Here is a 17,578-nt window from a genome sequence, read left to right on the forward strand (position 1 = left end):
TCAAAAGCTGATGTAAAAATTTAATGGGATGATGCTCTTCATAATTTGACATCTACCAGCTGTGTCTGGCTGTGAAGAAACAACTTTCTGTTGGAAATCTGGGATTGTTTTCTTTAAATTTGCCGTGAAAAGTAAAATAATTTGGGAAGATCAAAAAAAAAAATAAAATGCTTTTTTCTTCCTGCCCCAAATCCTGAATTTTAGGAAATAAGTCTCCATCAAAGTCTTTAAAATTCCTGTTTTTCTCTTTTCCTGATTTTCTAACCTTCTTAATCTTTCATGTATCTCTAGGAAGAAATATTGCTGATGGCTTTAAGAGCTGTATGTGAAAATAGCCCTTTTTTTCTTTCTCCTTTACACTGTTGTCATGCAAACAAATTCTGGGGCCGGTGTACATAGTGTTTAGCAAACATCTGCTTAGGCAATGCCTGTCCCTGGGAGGCTCAGTGGACAGGACTGACAGATGCAGGAGGTGGCAGCGGGTACTGTAACCCTATCTTAAGGATTGATGGCTGAGGTTGGAAACACTTCACTCACCCAAGCTTACACACGGTCTTCTGTTTAGAGGAGGCAGAAATTCACCCAGAAAGCTTGTGAGTGCAGCTGTCTGGAAGGTTTATATCAAAATCTTTTTCCATAAGAGAACATGGTTTTGATCAGCACTTTATCCTTTGTGGTTCAGAACGTCTCCAGTTTTCCGTGAACAAAAGTAAAGCAATAGCATTTCATAAGCATCTTGCTTTTGTAAAATTTTAGGAATGGAGCAGTTTCATATTTTAGGAAAATTGTGGTCTTTCTGAAACTTTATTTTTATCAAAAGTCTGATTCTGTTTTACTTTAAAGAATTTCATTTCTTTCAAAATTGATACTGAGAACTTCAGCATTCTGAGTGAAGAACCATGTTTCAAAATTGACAGTGAAAAACAGTTTGGGTGTTTTTGGATTAGCTCAGCTTTGGTTTCTCATTTCAGCAGCCCAGCAGAAACACTCGTCTTCCCATTTCAGCTATGGAGATGGTCTGCAGTAATTCTGTGAACCAGATTTTCAGACACTGGACTCTGGGCAGGTTCAGACAACTGAACACCTGTGGGTGTATTTCTTCACAGCACAGCTAGCTCAAGTAACCTGGCCTTGAGTTCATGTCTCCTGCATCAGCTCAATTTGAGTGAGAGGAGGCAGTAGACAGTACCAGAAGAGAAGCATAGATTGTTCTACAAGCACGGTTAGGTGTTCCTGATACATCACCACAAATTCAGTGCCTCCTTAGGCTGGGTGAAGTGCCACTCTTCAAACTATTTCTTTTTTTCTTGTGCATGAGTTTGGCAACTGTCCTAAGGGTAGCATTTGAATAACAGCTTGAGCTGACTGCAGAGGGGACAAGGCTGAAAACTGATTCATGTGCCGCATTAAAAGAAGAAGCTTTGCTAAAGGATGGATTGATAATGTGCCCGTTACTTTCTAAGTTTTTAAGCGAGATGTGATTAATGTTTTCTATCTGCTAATATTAAGGCCATTTATTCACTTAGATTATGCTCATTTACCAACAAACTGTATTTTTCATTTTTGTCTCTTGTGCTGAGGAGTGCTTGCAAGATTAGTTTCAGAATAAATCATGAATCTTGCTTCTGGTTAGTATGCCAATGATAAGCAACATTATTAGTGCTATTAATTAAGTAGTGTTTGCTGGCACCCACACTTCCCATCACTTAGTCATTTAGCATTCTGCAGAGTTATCCCACTGAATTCCCATGAATATCCCATGGGGCTGCTTATATGCACAAACAAAAGCATGTGTCTATTGTGTGATTGGAGCCTTAGATATTTTTGTATTCCTATTTGTTATTTACATGCCATTGTGAGCCCAAATGCCCTGCTTTTTTAACCATCTGATCACATAAATATTTTCTTTGCCTTTCGTATAAAGCTAATGATTTTTTTCTGAAGAAAAGCATGGAGTGCTTGTCATTGGTGCTATGAACTTCACTTATATTCATCTTTCAATTTTCATGTTGGCCTGGGATGTCTGGAGAAGAACAGAAGCCTTGAATATGTTCTAACAAGGTGTAACAAAGCATGTTCTAACAAAGTTTTCTTTTCTACTGTTCATTTTTTTTTAACATATTCCTAGGCATTTGCAATGACTAACCAAATTCTGGTGGAAAAGTCAGTTGTTGGCTGGAAGGAGATAGAGTATGAAGTTGTGAGAGATGCTGTTGATAACTGTATTGCTGTCTGCAGCATGGAAAACATCGATGCCATGGGAGTCCACACAGGTAGGCTTGGGCATAGAGTGGCTCACTGGAAATTGCTCTTGTTTATTTTTATGCAGTAGTTTATGTAGTTGTGTCGATGAAGTGGGCTCTAGAAATGCTCTTCGGGTCTCTGATGCAGCCAATTAGTGTGTAAAACAGACATTGTTAGGCTGAACCTGTCCCCAAGATCTCATTTTTCCTAAGATGGCTTTTGGCTTCTCCAAAATCCAGTTCTGGGACTCTGACTATCTGTATTTTTCATTGCATCCACACTTTTGAATGTTTGTGATAACTTCATTACTGGCAATGGGTTAGCAAAGAAAGTGACCTATGTGGCTAGAATTTTCTGTTGCTGAACTGCTTCTCATTTTTCTTCTCTGCTACCTTGTGACAAACAGGGGATTCTGTTGTAGTGGCTCCGAGCCAGACACTTGCTAATGAGGAATTTCAGATGCTGAGGGATCGTGCCATCAAGGTTGTCCGACATTTGGGCATTGTGGGAGAGTGCAATATCCAGTTTGCTCTGCATCCAACTTCCCTGGAGTACTACATCATTGAAGTTAATGCCAGACTCTCGAGAAGTTCAGCTTTGGCATCCAAGGCAACAGGGTAAGTTTATCTAAAGAACAATCACAGAACAAACAAATGAGCAAACAAAAACTGAGTGGAGAAGATCAGAAAGAGAATTAAGGCAATGACTTGGATTGGGGTATTATTTAAATACGTAAGTGACAGCTGCAAGGAAGAAGAGCTCTTGCATCTGCTGTCCATGCCATTAAGACAAAGAGGTGCAAGCTTAATTTGCAGCATGGAAGACTAAAGGTGGCTATTAGGGGCAACTCTGTAGCAGACAGAGCAGTGAGATGTAGATTCTTGCATGGGAAGTTTCTAAGGATGGTGGTCCCTGTCAGCACCTCCTAGGAATGACCCTGAGAGAATCAGTCCTGCAGGGAGGTGGAAGAAGGAGTTAGTGAGCCTTCCAGGTCCATTCCTGCCTGCCGATGCTGTTGCTGCAAATGGAAAAACTCCCAGGAGGTGTGTGGGAGGAGAGCCCACTAGCTCTCCTTACAAAGCATATCCACTGTATCCATACGTTGGCTGCAAATCATCTCTGGGACCCAGAGGACACAGTAATTAACGAGCTGCCTGTCAGATTGATGCAAATGGTATTGCTAGCTGCTTTGTTTTGTTGGCTAATCATAAACTAATCAAGATAAGGATGGTCAGAGCAGGCAGTTTAAAAATTGGCTTCCTAATTGCACTTTGCAGATGCTGTTGAGAGGTGCAAATTAATCTGTAATTTGCAGTTTTCAACAACTCCTGTGTTGCTGCAGTGCCATAGCAGAGCGGAGATAAGCCAGGATGCTGGACAGTGGGCGTTGGATTGTTTTCTTTTTGGATGACAGACTTGCAGCAAAACATACCTGTTTGTGTGGTCTCACTGCAGGCATGATACATCTTTAAAATGGTGGCTTTGTAGATATTAAAGAGAGATCTAGACCTAGGTAGGTAGCTCTGCAATGTATTAGGGTAGGAAGCAGTACCCTTCTGTTGCATTGAGGAGGGACAATCACCACGCATCTGGGATTCTCAAAAAACAACCAGGATCTCACTTTTGAATGATGCACTGGAAAGGCTGAAGCTGCTTGGGTTTCAGGCAGCTTTGTGCTGAGTTCTTGGACTCACTTTGGGTGTGGTGAAGCACTGGGGGATTTCCGAAGAGCTGTTGCAAATGGATTGTGTGTGACTGGAAGCACCTCAAACAAGTCATTGTGAAACTGGCTTTGATGGAAATGTTGCAGGAAAATGGTCCTGAGGGAGGGAACTGTTTGTGCAGAGGAAGGTTCCAAAAAGCACATTTGGATTAGGCCTTTGATGCAATGCGATACCTGGATTCATCAAGCTAGAGGCTTCTTGCAGATGGTGCTCGTGACTGGTTACCTCAAATATCCTTTCCAGTGAATGAGCAAAAGACTCTGGAAGATTTATGGGGAAGGAAATGCTTACAGTATCATAGTTAGGAAGTTAGGCTGAGGGCTGTTTGATGTATACAGCACCTGATACAGAAGTGCTCTGGCTGCTTACTCAGTGTGTATTTTATAATGGAGTGGTTCTGCTGTCAGTACCCATCATAAAAAAGTATGTGGCGTAAGAAGATGCGGGGAATATTGCAGGTGATTTTTCAAGACGAGACTTTCCTTCTAATATTGGAATAAAGCAGCTTGTTTGCTGATGAGACTTTTCCAGCCAAGTGAAAATTGTGAAGGATGACATCCTTAGCAAAATGAGTATAACAGGCAGGTTTACAGGCTGACTGCATTCCCTCCACTCCAGCTGGGCCAGCTTTGCAGACTGGTCATCTCCATTCCTAATGCCATCCTTGAACTAAGTCTAATTCTTTGTAGACTATTGAAGCCCCCAGTATCATTTTTTTCCTCTTGTGATTCCTGTGTTCAAATGAAAAGTAACACTTTTGAGGCTTGGAGGAAGTCTACAACTTTCTGCAACAGTGTGGGGAAGCCACCTTTCCTTTTGAGGAAAAAGAAAAGGGAGAAAAAAGAAGGGGCAAAAAAAATGAAGTTCATTTTCTTCATCTGCTAGATGAAAAACAGGAAAGGAGAAACACTGATCTCCCAGTTTTGGGGATCAGTCAGCCACGGTACCACACCAGGTCACTTGTGGTTGGTTATAGTACTGTGTATCAAACACCTTTTAGCTGGGGCACAGGGCATCCTGTTTAGAGGGTCTGTCCTTAAGACTCTGGGGCAATTAGTCTAAGTGTTCTTACTGGTAGACTGCCTGTGACTGCAACCAAGCAGGGATTATGTCACCTAGCCACCTGCAAAGCATAGTCCAGGCCCTCAGAAGCTCACTATTTGAAGAAAGAAGAACAAAACCAAACAACTCATAGTTCTAATTTTACATGTGCAAAGTGAGGCAGAGGGGAATTAAGAAGTTGGTGGCAAAACCCAGGAACCTGATCCAAATGTCCTGAACTTTATGGCTGCAGCTTAAGCTCGGGGCTCTGCTTTCTTTTCAACAGCTGATTTGTATCAAGAGAGTGAAGGCATGCAGGGTGAAATTCTCTCCATAAGCTGATCTAGGAAGACAGTCTGAGTTTACGCCTAACAGAAATGTGCCAGGAACACAGAACTGTTGCAATTTAGTATTGCAAATACTTTAAATAAAGCAGGTTGAGGGGTTTATGACGTTTCCTTGTCATTTGAAGTACAAGCAAAATGCAAAAGCAAGTACTTCCCACTCTACTGTTCTGTACCTTTCCTCTGTGGCAGGTATCCATTAGCTTTCATCGCTGCCAAAATTGCCTTGGGGATCCCCTTACCGGAAATCAAAAACATGATGACAGGAAACACCTCGGCCTGCTTTGAGCCCAGCCTGGATTATGTTGTTACCAAGATACCCCGCTGGGATCTGGACCGCTTTCAGGGCACCTCTAACCGAATTGGAAGCTCCATGAAAAGTGTGGGAGAGGTGAGTGTGAGATCCTCTCCTTCCCTTCCACTGTACCACTCGGGAAAGACATTTCTCTTTCTTGAAAGTCCTCAGGATATCTATCTTCCTGGGCCCAATGGCTTTTGAAGACATCAATTCCATTCAGAAGATTTGTATCCAGTACTCTATCTAAATGAAAGGAGTTTGGGCTGTGTAATCTTGGATATCACAGTGAGGATTCATAAATGGTTTGACTATTAAAGGAAGAGACCACTTTGGATCACCTGAGGTTTGCTACATTCTTGACGCTCATGACAGGACTCCCAGAGTTATTCTTTGTTTGGAGTTCTGTAGTGATGGTTAATTTGAGTATAACTTTAAGAACTGTAGTTTAAGATTTTCAGTGATGTAGATGAACAACAGCTCTCAGTTGTTCCCGTAGTTATTTGTCCTCCCTGTTAAATCCACATGCCAAACGTTGGCCTACTTCTGCTCTTGAAATCCAAACACAATGTGTGATATGGCTCTGAAGTTCTGACTTATTTATCTTCATGATTAAGTCTCTTATGTCTGGAACATGATAGTGGGACTTTTAAACCCTGATTTTAATGTGTCTGGGACAATAGCAGCATTTTCAGACCAAGTTTTAAGAGGGAGGGAAATGGATAAATTATGCTCTTAATTAGTTAATTACATATCAGCTACCAAAGCAAAATAATTAATTTTGTGTTTTTTTTAGCTGCCTTTTTTTTCCTAATGCTTTTCAAGTAGCTATTTTATTAAATTATTTTGACACGAGACCTTCCTAACATCAATTCTACCTTGCTCACACAATGAACCTTCATCACAATTAGAAGGATTAATTAGAACTTCGTTTTTCATTTGCAGTTTTGGCTTTTAATGTTAATGAGCTTTTTTTCAGTGAGCTGATGCCTACTGATATTAACTCTTTCTGCTTAAGGGTTTTTTGGACTGTTCTGTAGAGCTGCAGCTCCTAAATGCAGTTGTCTTATGAACCATCAGCCGTATGGCCATCACTTGCTGGCCATAGGCATTTGCAGGGGGAAAATACTGACTCCTTCCTGTGGCTGTCTATCACAAAAGCAGAACCATGTAATCCCCTGTCCTTCTTATCCTTCTTAAAAGGGGATGTTGGGTAAAGAGAGAGGGGAAAGAGTCCCGACTGTTCTGGTCTACCATTGCCGGGGGTGAACTGACACAAGGATGGAGAAGCTTAGGAGATGCAGCTTGCTGCTGGCAGAGGCACTCACCAGAAAGACTAGTCTCCGGGAGGAGAGGGTGTCTGCAAAGCAAAGGGCTTCTTGCAGCGTTGTCTCTATTAGTATGGCACAATCATCTTCCTAGGCCTGAACCTGAAAGCAGATGGCAGCACCTACTGCATTTTTATTAATTGAACAGTCTGGCTTTGCCTGTTTTGATTTGGTTTTTGTTTTTTTTTCTTCTCCAGAGCTCTGTTGTGCTGGGCAATGGGCTTGGAGCTGTGAGAAAAGAGAAAACAATATTATTTTTTTCTTTGACATTTTTCAACATTGTGTTTGAGAAGATTTTTATGTTGTTAGGGTTTTGCCGCACTGGGAAATATAAATGTAGAAATTTGAGAAAGGGCTCTGTTACCTCACAGATTTCCACAGAGAAAGTCTCTTTTTCTTACTGGACGTGAAGTCAAGATTGAAGGTGGGAAACCCCAGTGCTGCTGTGCCAAGGAGGAATAATGCTTTAAGAGAGCCCTCACAGGGGAGTGTCACTGTTAAATGTAATTTACAGGAAGAGGAGCAGATTTCTTCTGAACCTTAAAATTCCCACTGTGAGTTTCTCCCTCTAACAGGTTGTTAAACAGAAATATCCTTCTGTATTACTACACCCATGCTGCTGCATAATGCTTTCTGCTACTGCAGCGCTTCAAAGCAGTTTATGAGGAGAGCAGCAATTGCCTGTATTTTACAGGTAGGGAGACAAAACCAGATAGGAGTCACTTGTCCAAAACTCCCTGTCGGTAATTACTGGCAGAGGCAGGCCTAGCGGTGGGACTTCCAAGGCTCAGCCAGCTGCACCTGTTTTAAAGCCAGTATGGCTATCTTGGGGAGCGGGTTGAAGGCTGTGAGCTTTCTGTCTGTCCATCCTTGTGGTTTAAACTTGCACCCATCTTTTACTCCGGGGAGAGCTGGGCAGCAGCTCACCGTAACTGATGTGCTCTCCCTTACAGGTTATGGCTATCGGCCGCACTTTTGAAGAGAGCTTCCAAAAAGCCCTGAGAATGTGCCACCCCTCTGTAGATGGCTTCAGTTCACTCCTGCCCCTGAATAAAGCCTGGCCAGCCAGCACAGATCTCCAGAAGGAACTCTCTGAGCCATCCAGCACTCGGATATATGCAATGGCCAAGGTAACAAAAGATCAAAAGCCCTTGACCGATGTGCCTTGAATGATTGCTAAGGGCTTGGGTCCACTGAGGTGGCAGAGGTCAAGCATTCCTCACCCCCTTGCTTTCCTCTGTCAAGCACACTTGAACTGTTTGTGTAGCGTCTTTGCTGCTGTTCAAGTCCAGGTAATCTCTATCACGCGTAATTTCTTCTGTAGAGCACAACAGCTGGGGGGATATATTTACTTTCTCTTGCTGACATCTGTGTTTTCTTGGATCTTTGGTATTCAGGTAACATGTTTGCCTTTTGATGCAATCCAAGTCCGTGCTTGTTGTGTTCCTGTGTCCTGGCAGTTCAGTCTGTGGCAGTGTTGGTGGAAATCTGGATCACTTGCTTTTGTTTATTTCTATAATACACTTGCTTGCTAAATGCTGGCCAATATTCAGCCCTTATTTGCACTGGCGGAAGCTACAGTCAAGTTGGCCAGTTTGGCAGGTTGCCATTCCTTTTATGGAAAGGGATGAAGGAAAAAAACGGAAGCAAACTGAAACAAAGGACAATGGAGTGATAAGCTGCAGTCTGAGAGTACTGTCTTTTTGCAATTGTTGCATTGGTATCGGCTTGAAACATGAAAGCAATTAAGACTCCACGTTAAATTTAGCATCCAGGAATCCCCTGTTCTTTGAAACAGGCTCAACTTCTTCCCTAGCATTCGTTAACCTGTCTCCTGTCACAGTAGGCAAACCACTTCATCTTTCAAGGTTTCTGGGTAAGCGTTCGTGTTACTGTAAGAGGAGCAAGGGTACGAAATTATTACTGCCTTCACTTCCGTGGTGTTTGCCTGTCTATATCTCATGGTAAGTGTGGGGTTAGTCAATGTACAGAGTAGGGGCAATTTCACCTCTTGGCTTTTCTGCAGTTAACTTGTCCATCTGCCCACACCGTCTTTGAAGAAAAGGGGACAGTTGTCTTCTATAGCTCACACTTAAGACATTTTTTTTTTGTTTGCAAGCTTTTTTTTTTTTTTTTTAGGGTCAGAAGCCTTCCTGGTAGAAAAGCCCACTTACTGTGTTTTCTGTTGCTGACTTGGCATGGCGGAGTCTTTAAGACCCTTGTGCTCGTGTAAATAACTCATTACTCCAGTGGGGAGCTGGGGTTGTACTGTGTCTGTAAAAAGGTTTTCACGTCACTGTCCCTCTTATAAATGACCTGAATGAAAAGCACAAGATGTTCTGTGAGCGTACGGCTTGTCCAGCTGTTGACTCTTGCTTTTCAAGCTGGGGAAATATGCGTCTTCATAAGCATAGAACATCCTTCAGCAGCTGCGCTTGGTCTCTATTACAGCTTTCTCTTGCAACTGAGGGAAAATCTTTTCTCATCTCTCTGAGTGGCTCAGGGGGCTTTTATAAAGGTTAATCTTAGCCCCGTGTTAACACAGGGGATTCAGGCAGATAAAGGTGAGTTAGGGCCAAGCTTAACATTCTGGTTGTTCCCAGCTGGTGGCATTTTCACTGTCAGCTATCAAAAAAAGCCAGATCAAAGTCTTAATCCCTCCCTGTAAAGAGCTGCCTCTGTCTGACACTGTGCACTAATTCATCTCCATTAATAACTGAGGCGAGCAATATCAGGAAGGGGTACCTCCAGCAGCTGGGGCAGTGGGCCTGGAAATCCCTTTCCAGCTTGCTGACATTTAAAAGCCAATAGCTAGTCCCTATTAGCCCTCAGCTTTGTTTGAAACCGGATGGAGCCTCATTGTGTGTCTTCTCCTCCCCTCTGCAAGCCCCACTTGCTAGCTCTCCAAGGCTTTTTGCTCTTTCTCTCCTTCTCCTTTGTCTCCTTGACTGATGAAAACAGTAACTGTTCAGGTGAAAGAGAAGGCAGTTCAGCTGTCATTCAGAGTTACTGCTGTTGTAGTGAGACTCCCTGTTGTAATGTGTTTTTTCAAAAAAGAAGAAAAAGGCCACTGGGAGAGAGGCTGAAATAGATGACAATTGCTCTTTGAGCAGTGGCCAAGTGCTGCAAGGGTGTAGCTGCACCTGATGGGCAAGGAGGGCTGTTTGGGTTATAGCTTTTTTTTGTGATTCTTAGGGTTTGTATGTAAGTAGATTTATGCTGTGGACTCAGTCTGTACTGTTTCACACAAGGGTCATGGTCTCCTAGGTGTCCACGCTGCAGCCACGTTAGCTTACACTCGTGCTCCCATCCACAGACAGCTAAATACTTCCTCTGGGGAGCAGGGATGAGACAGAAGGAACAAGGGTGCCCTAGAGACAGCACGGGTGGCTGAGCTAAACTACTAAGGTAATTTAGTTTCTCTTCCCCTCCTCTGATGAAAGAGAGGTAGGCATTTGTTTTCTTCGGTTTTCCATGAAGGACTTTTGAATAAAGTATCCTAAGCAGAATAAGTGTGTGTGGTCATGTTACCTGTGTGTGTGTGGCTCAGCGACCCATGACTGAAGGTTGGAGATCCCAAAACCATGCCCATACTTTGTGAAAACAGGTGGGCAGAAGGAATCCCGCTAACGTTGCAGTGTGACCTCACCCTCCAAACACCCAGTGGCTGCTGGGTGCTAAGGGCAGGCCATTAATTCAGTCAGCAACTTACTACCTCTCAGAACATGAGAGGGAGGCCTGGGCGAGCAACCTGGGAATCCTTTAGAGAAAGCAGAAGTTGCTTTGAGGTGGTGTCAGTATTTTGCAGTGCCCTATGAGAGAGCTGTCCCCATCCCAAATTAAATTCAGTTATTTAATGTCACTGTGGAGCACAGCAGTGACGTGGCCCACATTTCTCTCTGCTGCCATAAAATCACCCTATCACTGCACCGAAGCAAGCGTTGACAGTACGACATCGTGTCTGCAGCCTGGTGACTGGGAGGAATGATGCCGGTGTGCAGTGGCTGAGCTCATCCCTGGATTACTGTTGGCGTTTTCTTCAGTGGCGTTGCTCTGGCTTTGTTCCAGGGATGTTGCCCTGCAAGAAAACAATTAAGCATGGTAACAAATTAATGAGCCTGATTTCTTCAGCTCAGCGAAGATAGTGTGCTGGTATTATCATCAAGGTTGATTATGGTTGTTTTATCAGGAGAGTTGTAGCCGTACACCACTGGTGAGACCCAGGAAGTATCAGTGATAGAAGATAAAACTGTATCCATGCTGGGGCACTGTCTAACAAATTTCTGAGTTTTTTTTTTAAATAGTGTGGTGTCCTGTCAAATGCTGTCTTTTGCATAGCTCTGTGAGGATCCTTTGTGTGGGTAGTTGGATAAAAATTAGAAATAAATAAAACAGCTCCAGCAAGACCACAGCTACAGCATAACTGTGGCTGAGTGTCACCCAGGACTGGACTCTCCTTCACTTCAGGGGTATTTCAAGGCCATGTGTTCTGAGTCAGTCTAGTTTTTCAAAGGTGAATTGAGACTTATGCTCCAAAGCAGTGAGTTGCTCCACAGCTGAGAATCTGGACCTTCCTGCTTAATATCTCCAGGTATGAGGTGACAGTGGGATGGAGATTTAAGTGACTTGGGGGTAAGGGGTACAGTTGAGGAGTCAGTTCTGCAGACTGAACGTGCCTGGCCAGAGGTAGTTAAGACACATACTCAGTGGCCACCAGGCCTTGCTGCCATCAGTTGAAGTTTGGCTGCTGGCTCTGTAAAAAGCAGATCCTTCAGCTCTTCAAACAGGAGCCAGCTCTCATTACCGGAGGGTGTGCAGAAGTGGCTTGGTCCCTCCCTATGTCCTGCTTGGGGGGCACGTTTTGGGTTCCCCTGGCAGACCTTTGATTTGTTGACCTGTGCCACTACGTATGTCTCTGTTCCACAGCTGCTGCTGCTGTTTGCTCTATTTGCGGAGCGTGGATTCATGCGTGGTTGGTGCTCTCCTCTTTTTGGCAGGCTTTGGCTAACAAAGTCCCTGTGGATGTCATTTGCAAGCTCACGGCCATTGACAAGTGGTTCCTGTATAAGATGCGTGGCATTGTGAACATGGAGAAGATCCTGAAGGAAGCAAACAGGTAAGAGAAAACAGCTTTGTCCTAGGACACGTTGCTCTTACTAGGGGTCTTACTGGTGGGAAAACCGTGGTAGGCCCTGGGCACTGATGCAGTTGATGCTGAGGAGTTTATTTTGGTGCTCAGTGTAAGTGGAGTTGCCTTAAACCCCAGCTGACTGCCTCACCTAAACCAAGGAGATGTCCGAGAATGTGCTTTTGGGGAAAAGAACTTCGAGGGTTCAGGCATCTCGCTGCCCATGGGGATTTTTTAAGTGCTGGTTTATTTTGGAAAATCCTTACTGCATCTTTGAGGCTGGGACTGGGGATGTGGATGGCCTGCAGTAGTAACAACAGGCTGCACTCACGTACCTAGGACAGAGTTTGCCTTCCAACATGGGACTCATCCGGAATCACAGAATCATCTAGCTTGGAAGAGACCTCCAAGATCACCTAGTCCAACCTCTGACCTGACACTAACAAGTTCTCCTTACTATACCCGAGGGTCAAATGCAGGGCTTGTTTTGGGCCTGGCTGATGGATTTTTAATTTTTTCTGCCTTGCTGTGATCATGTGGTATGTGTTCATGTGGTACGTGTTGCTTTAGCACTGCACTTTCAAACACCTATAATTTCAGACATATTTAAATATAAATCTTCCTTCCTTGAGAAATGACCATCTAAAGCTAAGTCGGAAAGATACCAGTAAATTAGAGTGCTCAGCTATATTTCAGTTCCAGCCTCTTGCTGACTTGAGCTTTCCCTTCATGGTTTATGAGGTTGGGAGAACCTCCTTGCTGAGTTATTGGCTGTGTGTTGGCCTGCTTTTCTGCTTCGCATTTTTGTTGTCTTAACCACGATTCACCACATGATGGCACTGGGAGCGCACTGTAGCCAGCGCGTCACTAACTTCATCTCCTGTGATTTCTGCTTCTTTGACCAGCTGCACGGTTTTAATTGAGCAGCTCTCGGTCTCCTTTGCCCCCCGGAACAAGCTGGATCTGGAGCTAAACAGAAATAAATGTGGAGGGAGATGTCGAAGAGAAGGAGTAGCTTGATTATTTACAGAAGTCTGTTGTTCAGCTGCACAAGCTTTTGCCCTCTAACATCTGTGTCATGTTGCATTTGTCTTGAATGCCTTAAAAATATACGTGCAGCTCCTGATGAAGGAGAAAAAGAAAAAAAGCCCCAAATCAGTTTGATTTCCTTGCTGTTGGAGTGGCACACTCAGGAACGGTGCACTCTGGACCCCAGAGGTTGGTCCCAGCCTCAGCTGCTCTAAATCCACCATCATCACTCCAGAGATGCTAATCATGCCAAACTGCTCTTTATCACTGAGGTTCTTTTCCCTTTCTCTGCTATGGGTGGCAGGAAATAGTAGTTCTAGTAATGCAACCAGTAGCCAATGCCATCCCACACTGTTTTTCATCCTCCTGGTGACTAAGCAACAGGCTGCAGAGCTGACCTGCTCCAGCAAGCCCTTTTGTGGTATCCAGCCTTGCCTTTGTATCACGCAGCCAGTGTTGTGTCCCCTGTAAGTGGATTCATGCAACGCGGCTCAGGTGTATGAATACAGTCAGTTTTATTCACTGGTCAGTGCAGCTTTTCAGTCTGGCATCCCTACTCAAACCTTCCCAAGGAAACTCTTACCTCGCAGACTGCACTGAAGAGTGGGGACAGACTGTCCGGCTGCGTTATGCTGAAGGCACATTGGCACAGAGACAAAGAGCTGGGAAAAAGCACTCCTGACCCGAGCTAGGAGGCTGGTCCAGCAAGCCACATCAGGAAGCACATCTCCGCAATAGCCAAGGGAAAGCTAATTGAGTGATGCAAATGAGACTTGGCATTCCTGTGCTCCTCCTGCAGCCAGCTGTTTCCAGTCCCCCAGCATGCCTGGCATCGAGTTTTACCTGTGCTGTGGGATTATTTTCAATTGAAAAGAATGGGCTGTGATACAATCGTCGCTCCAAATCTTTGTTGTTGAAATACAGTTACCATAAGCAAAAGCATTTTTCTGTTCCCAGGCACTGCTGCTGGTTACAGACAATACTTTTTGTTCAGTTGAGCCCATCCCTTCCTTTTTGTCTCCTGGTTGGTTTGGGGGTGCTCTGTGGCAAGATTTTGGACATAGTTGGAAGAACAGCTCTGTCCAGAGTCTTGGTTTGGGCCCAGCAGAGCTGTTGTAGAAACTGGTAACAAGGAGTTGGTCTCTGCCAAGAGGAAATTCAGAGCTAGAACAAGCAGGTATGGCAGGCAGGTGGGGAAGGGGGATCGGAAGCAGAGGGAGACCTTTGTGAGCAGTTCAGCAGGCAGCACTCTCACTGCGTGCTGCCATGCCAGACCTGCATGGAGTGATTAAAAAGGTAGCACCAGGCCTCACTGATTTATGCAGGGAAGCTGTTTCCATGTGTGAAGTGTTATATGGAATAACATTAGGGGGGCAACAGACCTTTCTAACTTACAAACATTTGTCTGGTCTCACTGTTGTCTTGGCAAGGCCAATCATTTGCAGAAACAGCAGAAATTGGGAAAGGCACCCATTGCCTCACTTATGTTTGTCCCAGCAAACTTCTTTCTAGGGAGGATTGGACCCGGTGCTTATGAGACTGCGTAGGTTTGGTCATACTGCAGCAATGTTTCAATTCAGCCCTGCTTCTGGGTCCTCTAAGATGGAGGAAGTGTTGCTTCAGGTGTTGCAATTTGTCTGCAGGAAAGCAAATGGCCTGAGTTGAATGGGGAAAAGAGAGACATTTTGAGGGTACCTTCAAGAATATCCAGTAATATCACACACATCAAACACGTTTCGCCTGTAACCTCCGTATTTCTCATTTTAAGTCATGACTTGCATTGTTGTTGTTTTTGTCTGTTACCTTCATACCTTCAGTAAAGAAATCTTACGTGCAGCATGCCCCACTGCACTTACATGTGTACGTATGCACATGGCAAGAAAAAGCCTGATCTCATGCTGCCAGTTCATGACTGGACAGTGGTGGACAGAGCAGTGGCGTGCAATAGGACGTGCAGTTATCAGGAAATTCTTTCCCTAGATTTGGCCTTGCCTGTCTCATGAAAGAAAATGGAGGGGAGGGCCCTGGAGTGACCCCAGTGGCTGTTCGTCACGCTGTCAGCTTGTGATCGAGAAGGAAATTTGAACAGATGACATCTAGGTGTCTGAGACAACCGGGAGTGAGATGGGACTTTAAGGCCGGGGTTATGGATGGGTGAAAAGAAGGGATAGTGGGGTCCAGTTCTCTCCTGGGGTAAATCTGAACGAGATCTAGGGGAGGTTGGGCCATCTTGCAGTAGTCAGAAGTGTGAGCATAGTGCCCCAAAAGGAACATTTTGGTATCGATAACAGGCTGTCTAGTTGAATTCCGGTGAGAGAAGAGGAGCATGGTAAACCCCCACTTTGCAGTGGAGCTGTGAGTACAGATGGTAAGGCTTACCCAAAGTCTCAAAGACAGTCTGGCAGAGCAGGGAGCTGAACTCTGTCTCCTTAAAGCTCAATTTCTCAGGTTAATATTAATAAGAACAGCAGATCCTCCATTTTGGCGGATAACAAATTTGTTAGCCCGCTAGCAGTGGGGAATAATGACACCACCATAGTTTATAGTGTTGTACTTCAGAGCTTTGTTCTGGCGGAGAGCGTGTCCTTGCTCTGTGGACAGGGAATAAAAACACCTCCTGGCCTGTGGTGTGTTTGAAAGGGGTAGGTGCAGCCCTGAGCGTTGCCCTTCTCCTTCCTCAGGAGACACAGGCTTGGAAGTGGGGAAGCAGAGGAAAGTGGGAGTCCCGCCTCAGCCCAGCGTTTGGAGCCAGGCGCTCTGCTCAGCAGCCCGTGGTTTATTGTGAATTCCTTTTAGAAGCCTGTGTCTGTGAAAGGTGTGTTTTGAAAGCATGACTTGATTTCAAAATGTTGCTGTGGTGGAGTAGCCACAGCATTACAGGTGCTGGAATTAAAGCCCAGCTCCAGCAGGTGACTCAGGAAAGAAACCAGAGGAAAAAGCAGACAGGCCATCAATAAACCGTGCTGCTCCACAGTGGGCGTTGCACATCTGCTCCCCTCAGGAGCAGTTTTTCTGCTGACTTGGGTGCTTTTGGGACAGGTCAGAGAGCCCAGGTCAGATCTTGCGTGGGTATACAGCAGAGCGGGCCCAGTGCCTCAACACGGGGCTGCACGGATTTGTGCTGTTTGAGGAGCTGTCGCTGACATATTTGTTGTTTAACTAACTGGGAAGATTACTTTTGTCTTCTGAGTGAACTGGAGGGCAGGGCAGACTGAGGAACAAATTAGGAATTCAGTGCATGAGGGGAATACAGTACAAGTAGTCATTCAGGGCGGTTTGTGCTTCGTAGGATCCAACGCAGGATACTCTCTATTTGTCTTATAGAGCCATTGGTAACTTCACAGCTGTATTTTCCTTTAAAGCATCTGCACGTCTGTGGAAACTCAGTATGCATTTTCTTCCCTGATACTCACGATAGCCTGGCATTGCTCTTCAAAAGCATTTGGGGGAATCTCTGCTTCCAGTACTGCACATACTGCTGTGGGGAGTCTGTAGTGCAGCATCCCAGCCAACACCCCAAAGATCTCTCTTTACCTGGGGTGGGAAACAAGCTTGGAGGAAGCATCTAGGACCCGTTTCTTGGCAGTGCTGCTGTTCGAGCTGCTGCTTTAGCACATTGCTTAATTGTAGGTGTGAGTTGTTCGGGTCTTATGGCACAATGTGAGGCTGTAACATTACTTAAATCGAGGATCTCCACGAGATTTATTAGCCAAAGATGTGAACGTTAAAGATGCAGAGCACTGAAGTGGTGATAGTTCAGTGAGTGAAGCTTGTTGGTTTACAGCTCCTGCTTTCCTGAACCCCCTTTGGCAGCTTTTTGAGTTTCTCAGGAGGGGAAAGGTGGTAACAATCTGTCTCCTTGAGAAGTGAAGCAGGGAGGGAATTTACACACCAGTCTCATTATTTTAGTTGTAGCATGTTCAAAATTGTGTAAGAACATCAGGAGCATCAAGGAAGCCATTAGGAGTCTTTAGTGGAGAGGGACAGAGAGGGAGAGAGGAAGAAGACCTCTTTGTAGGCAGTCCACCCTGAAGTCAGGTAGGCTCCAATTCTGTGACACTCCTGGGTAAAGAAGAGATCCCTCAGGACTGGACATCAGGAATCTTGGCTCCAGCACTTCTTGCTTTTGGTCTGCTTTGCTTGCAAGAGCCAAACTGGTGTTGAATTCACCCCCTCCAGGTTTAGGGGGAGCTGAGCTCAGGACTAAGCTGGCTCACCTGTGCAGATCCCCGCTGTGTGCCCATACCACGGGAATAGTTGCTGGGATAAACCAGAGGTGATCTGCAGGAGTGTCCCATGGGCGTACAGGGCAGGTGTGAACCAAAGCCCAAACGTGTCCCAGATGCTCACAGTCCAGGCTTTGCCTCTCAGTTCACAAACTGGTCCTGATTTTTATTTTTCTCTTAAATTTCATTTTATTTTATTTTGCTTAAGGCTCCCTAGCA

General features: G+C 44.9%; 1 protein-coding gene across 8 annotated transcripts in view; it reads left to right on the forward strand.

The window, feature by feature from the left end:
- CPS1 (carbamoyl-phosphate synthase 1) overlaps positions 1–17,578 on the forward strand; it is a 116,939-nt gene that overhangs the window by 58,041 nt on the left and 41,320 nt on the right. For all 8 annotated transcript variants that reach the window (XM_080598994.1, XM_080598995.1, XM_080598999.1 and 5 more), the window contains 5 exons: positions 2,129–2,273; positions 2,651–2,861; positions 5,546–5,744; positions 7,930–8,106; positions 11,974–12,092. In XM_080598994.1, the coding sequence (XP_080455120.1) occupies positions 2,129–2,273; positions 2,651–2,861; positions 5,546–5,744; positions 7,930–8,106; positions 11,974–12,092 (851 nt within the window). The remainder of the gene's footprint in view (positions 1–2,128; positions 2,274–2,650; positions 2,862–5,545; positions 5,745–7,929; positions 8,107–11,973; positions 12,093–17,578) is intronic.

The sequence above is a fragment of the Anser brachyrhynchus genome (genome assembly GCF_964034855.1).
Source record: "Anser brachyrhynchus genome assembly, chromosome: 7".
NCBI classification, from domain to species: Eukaryota; Metazoa; Chordata; class Aves; order Anseriformes; family Anatidae; genus Anser; species Anser brachyrhynchus.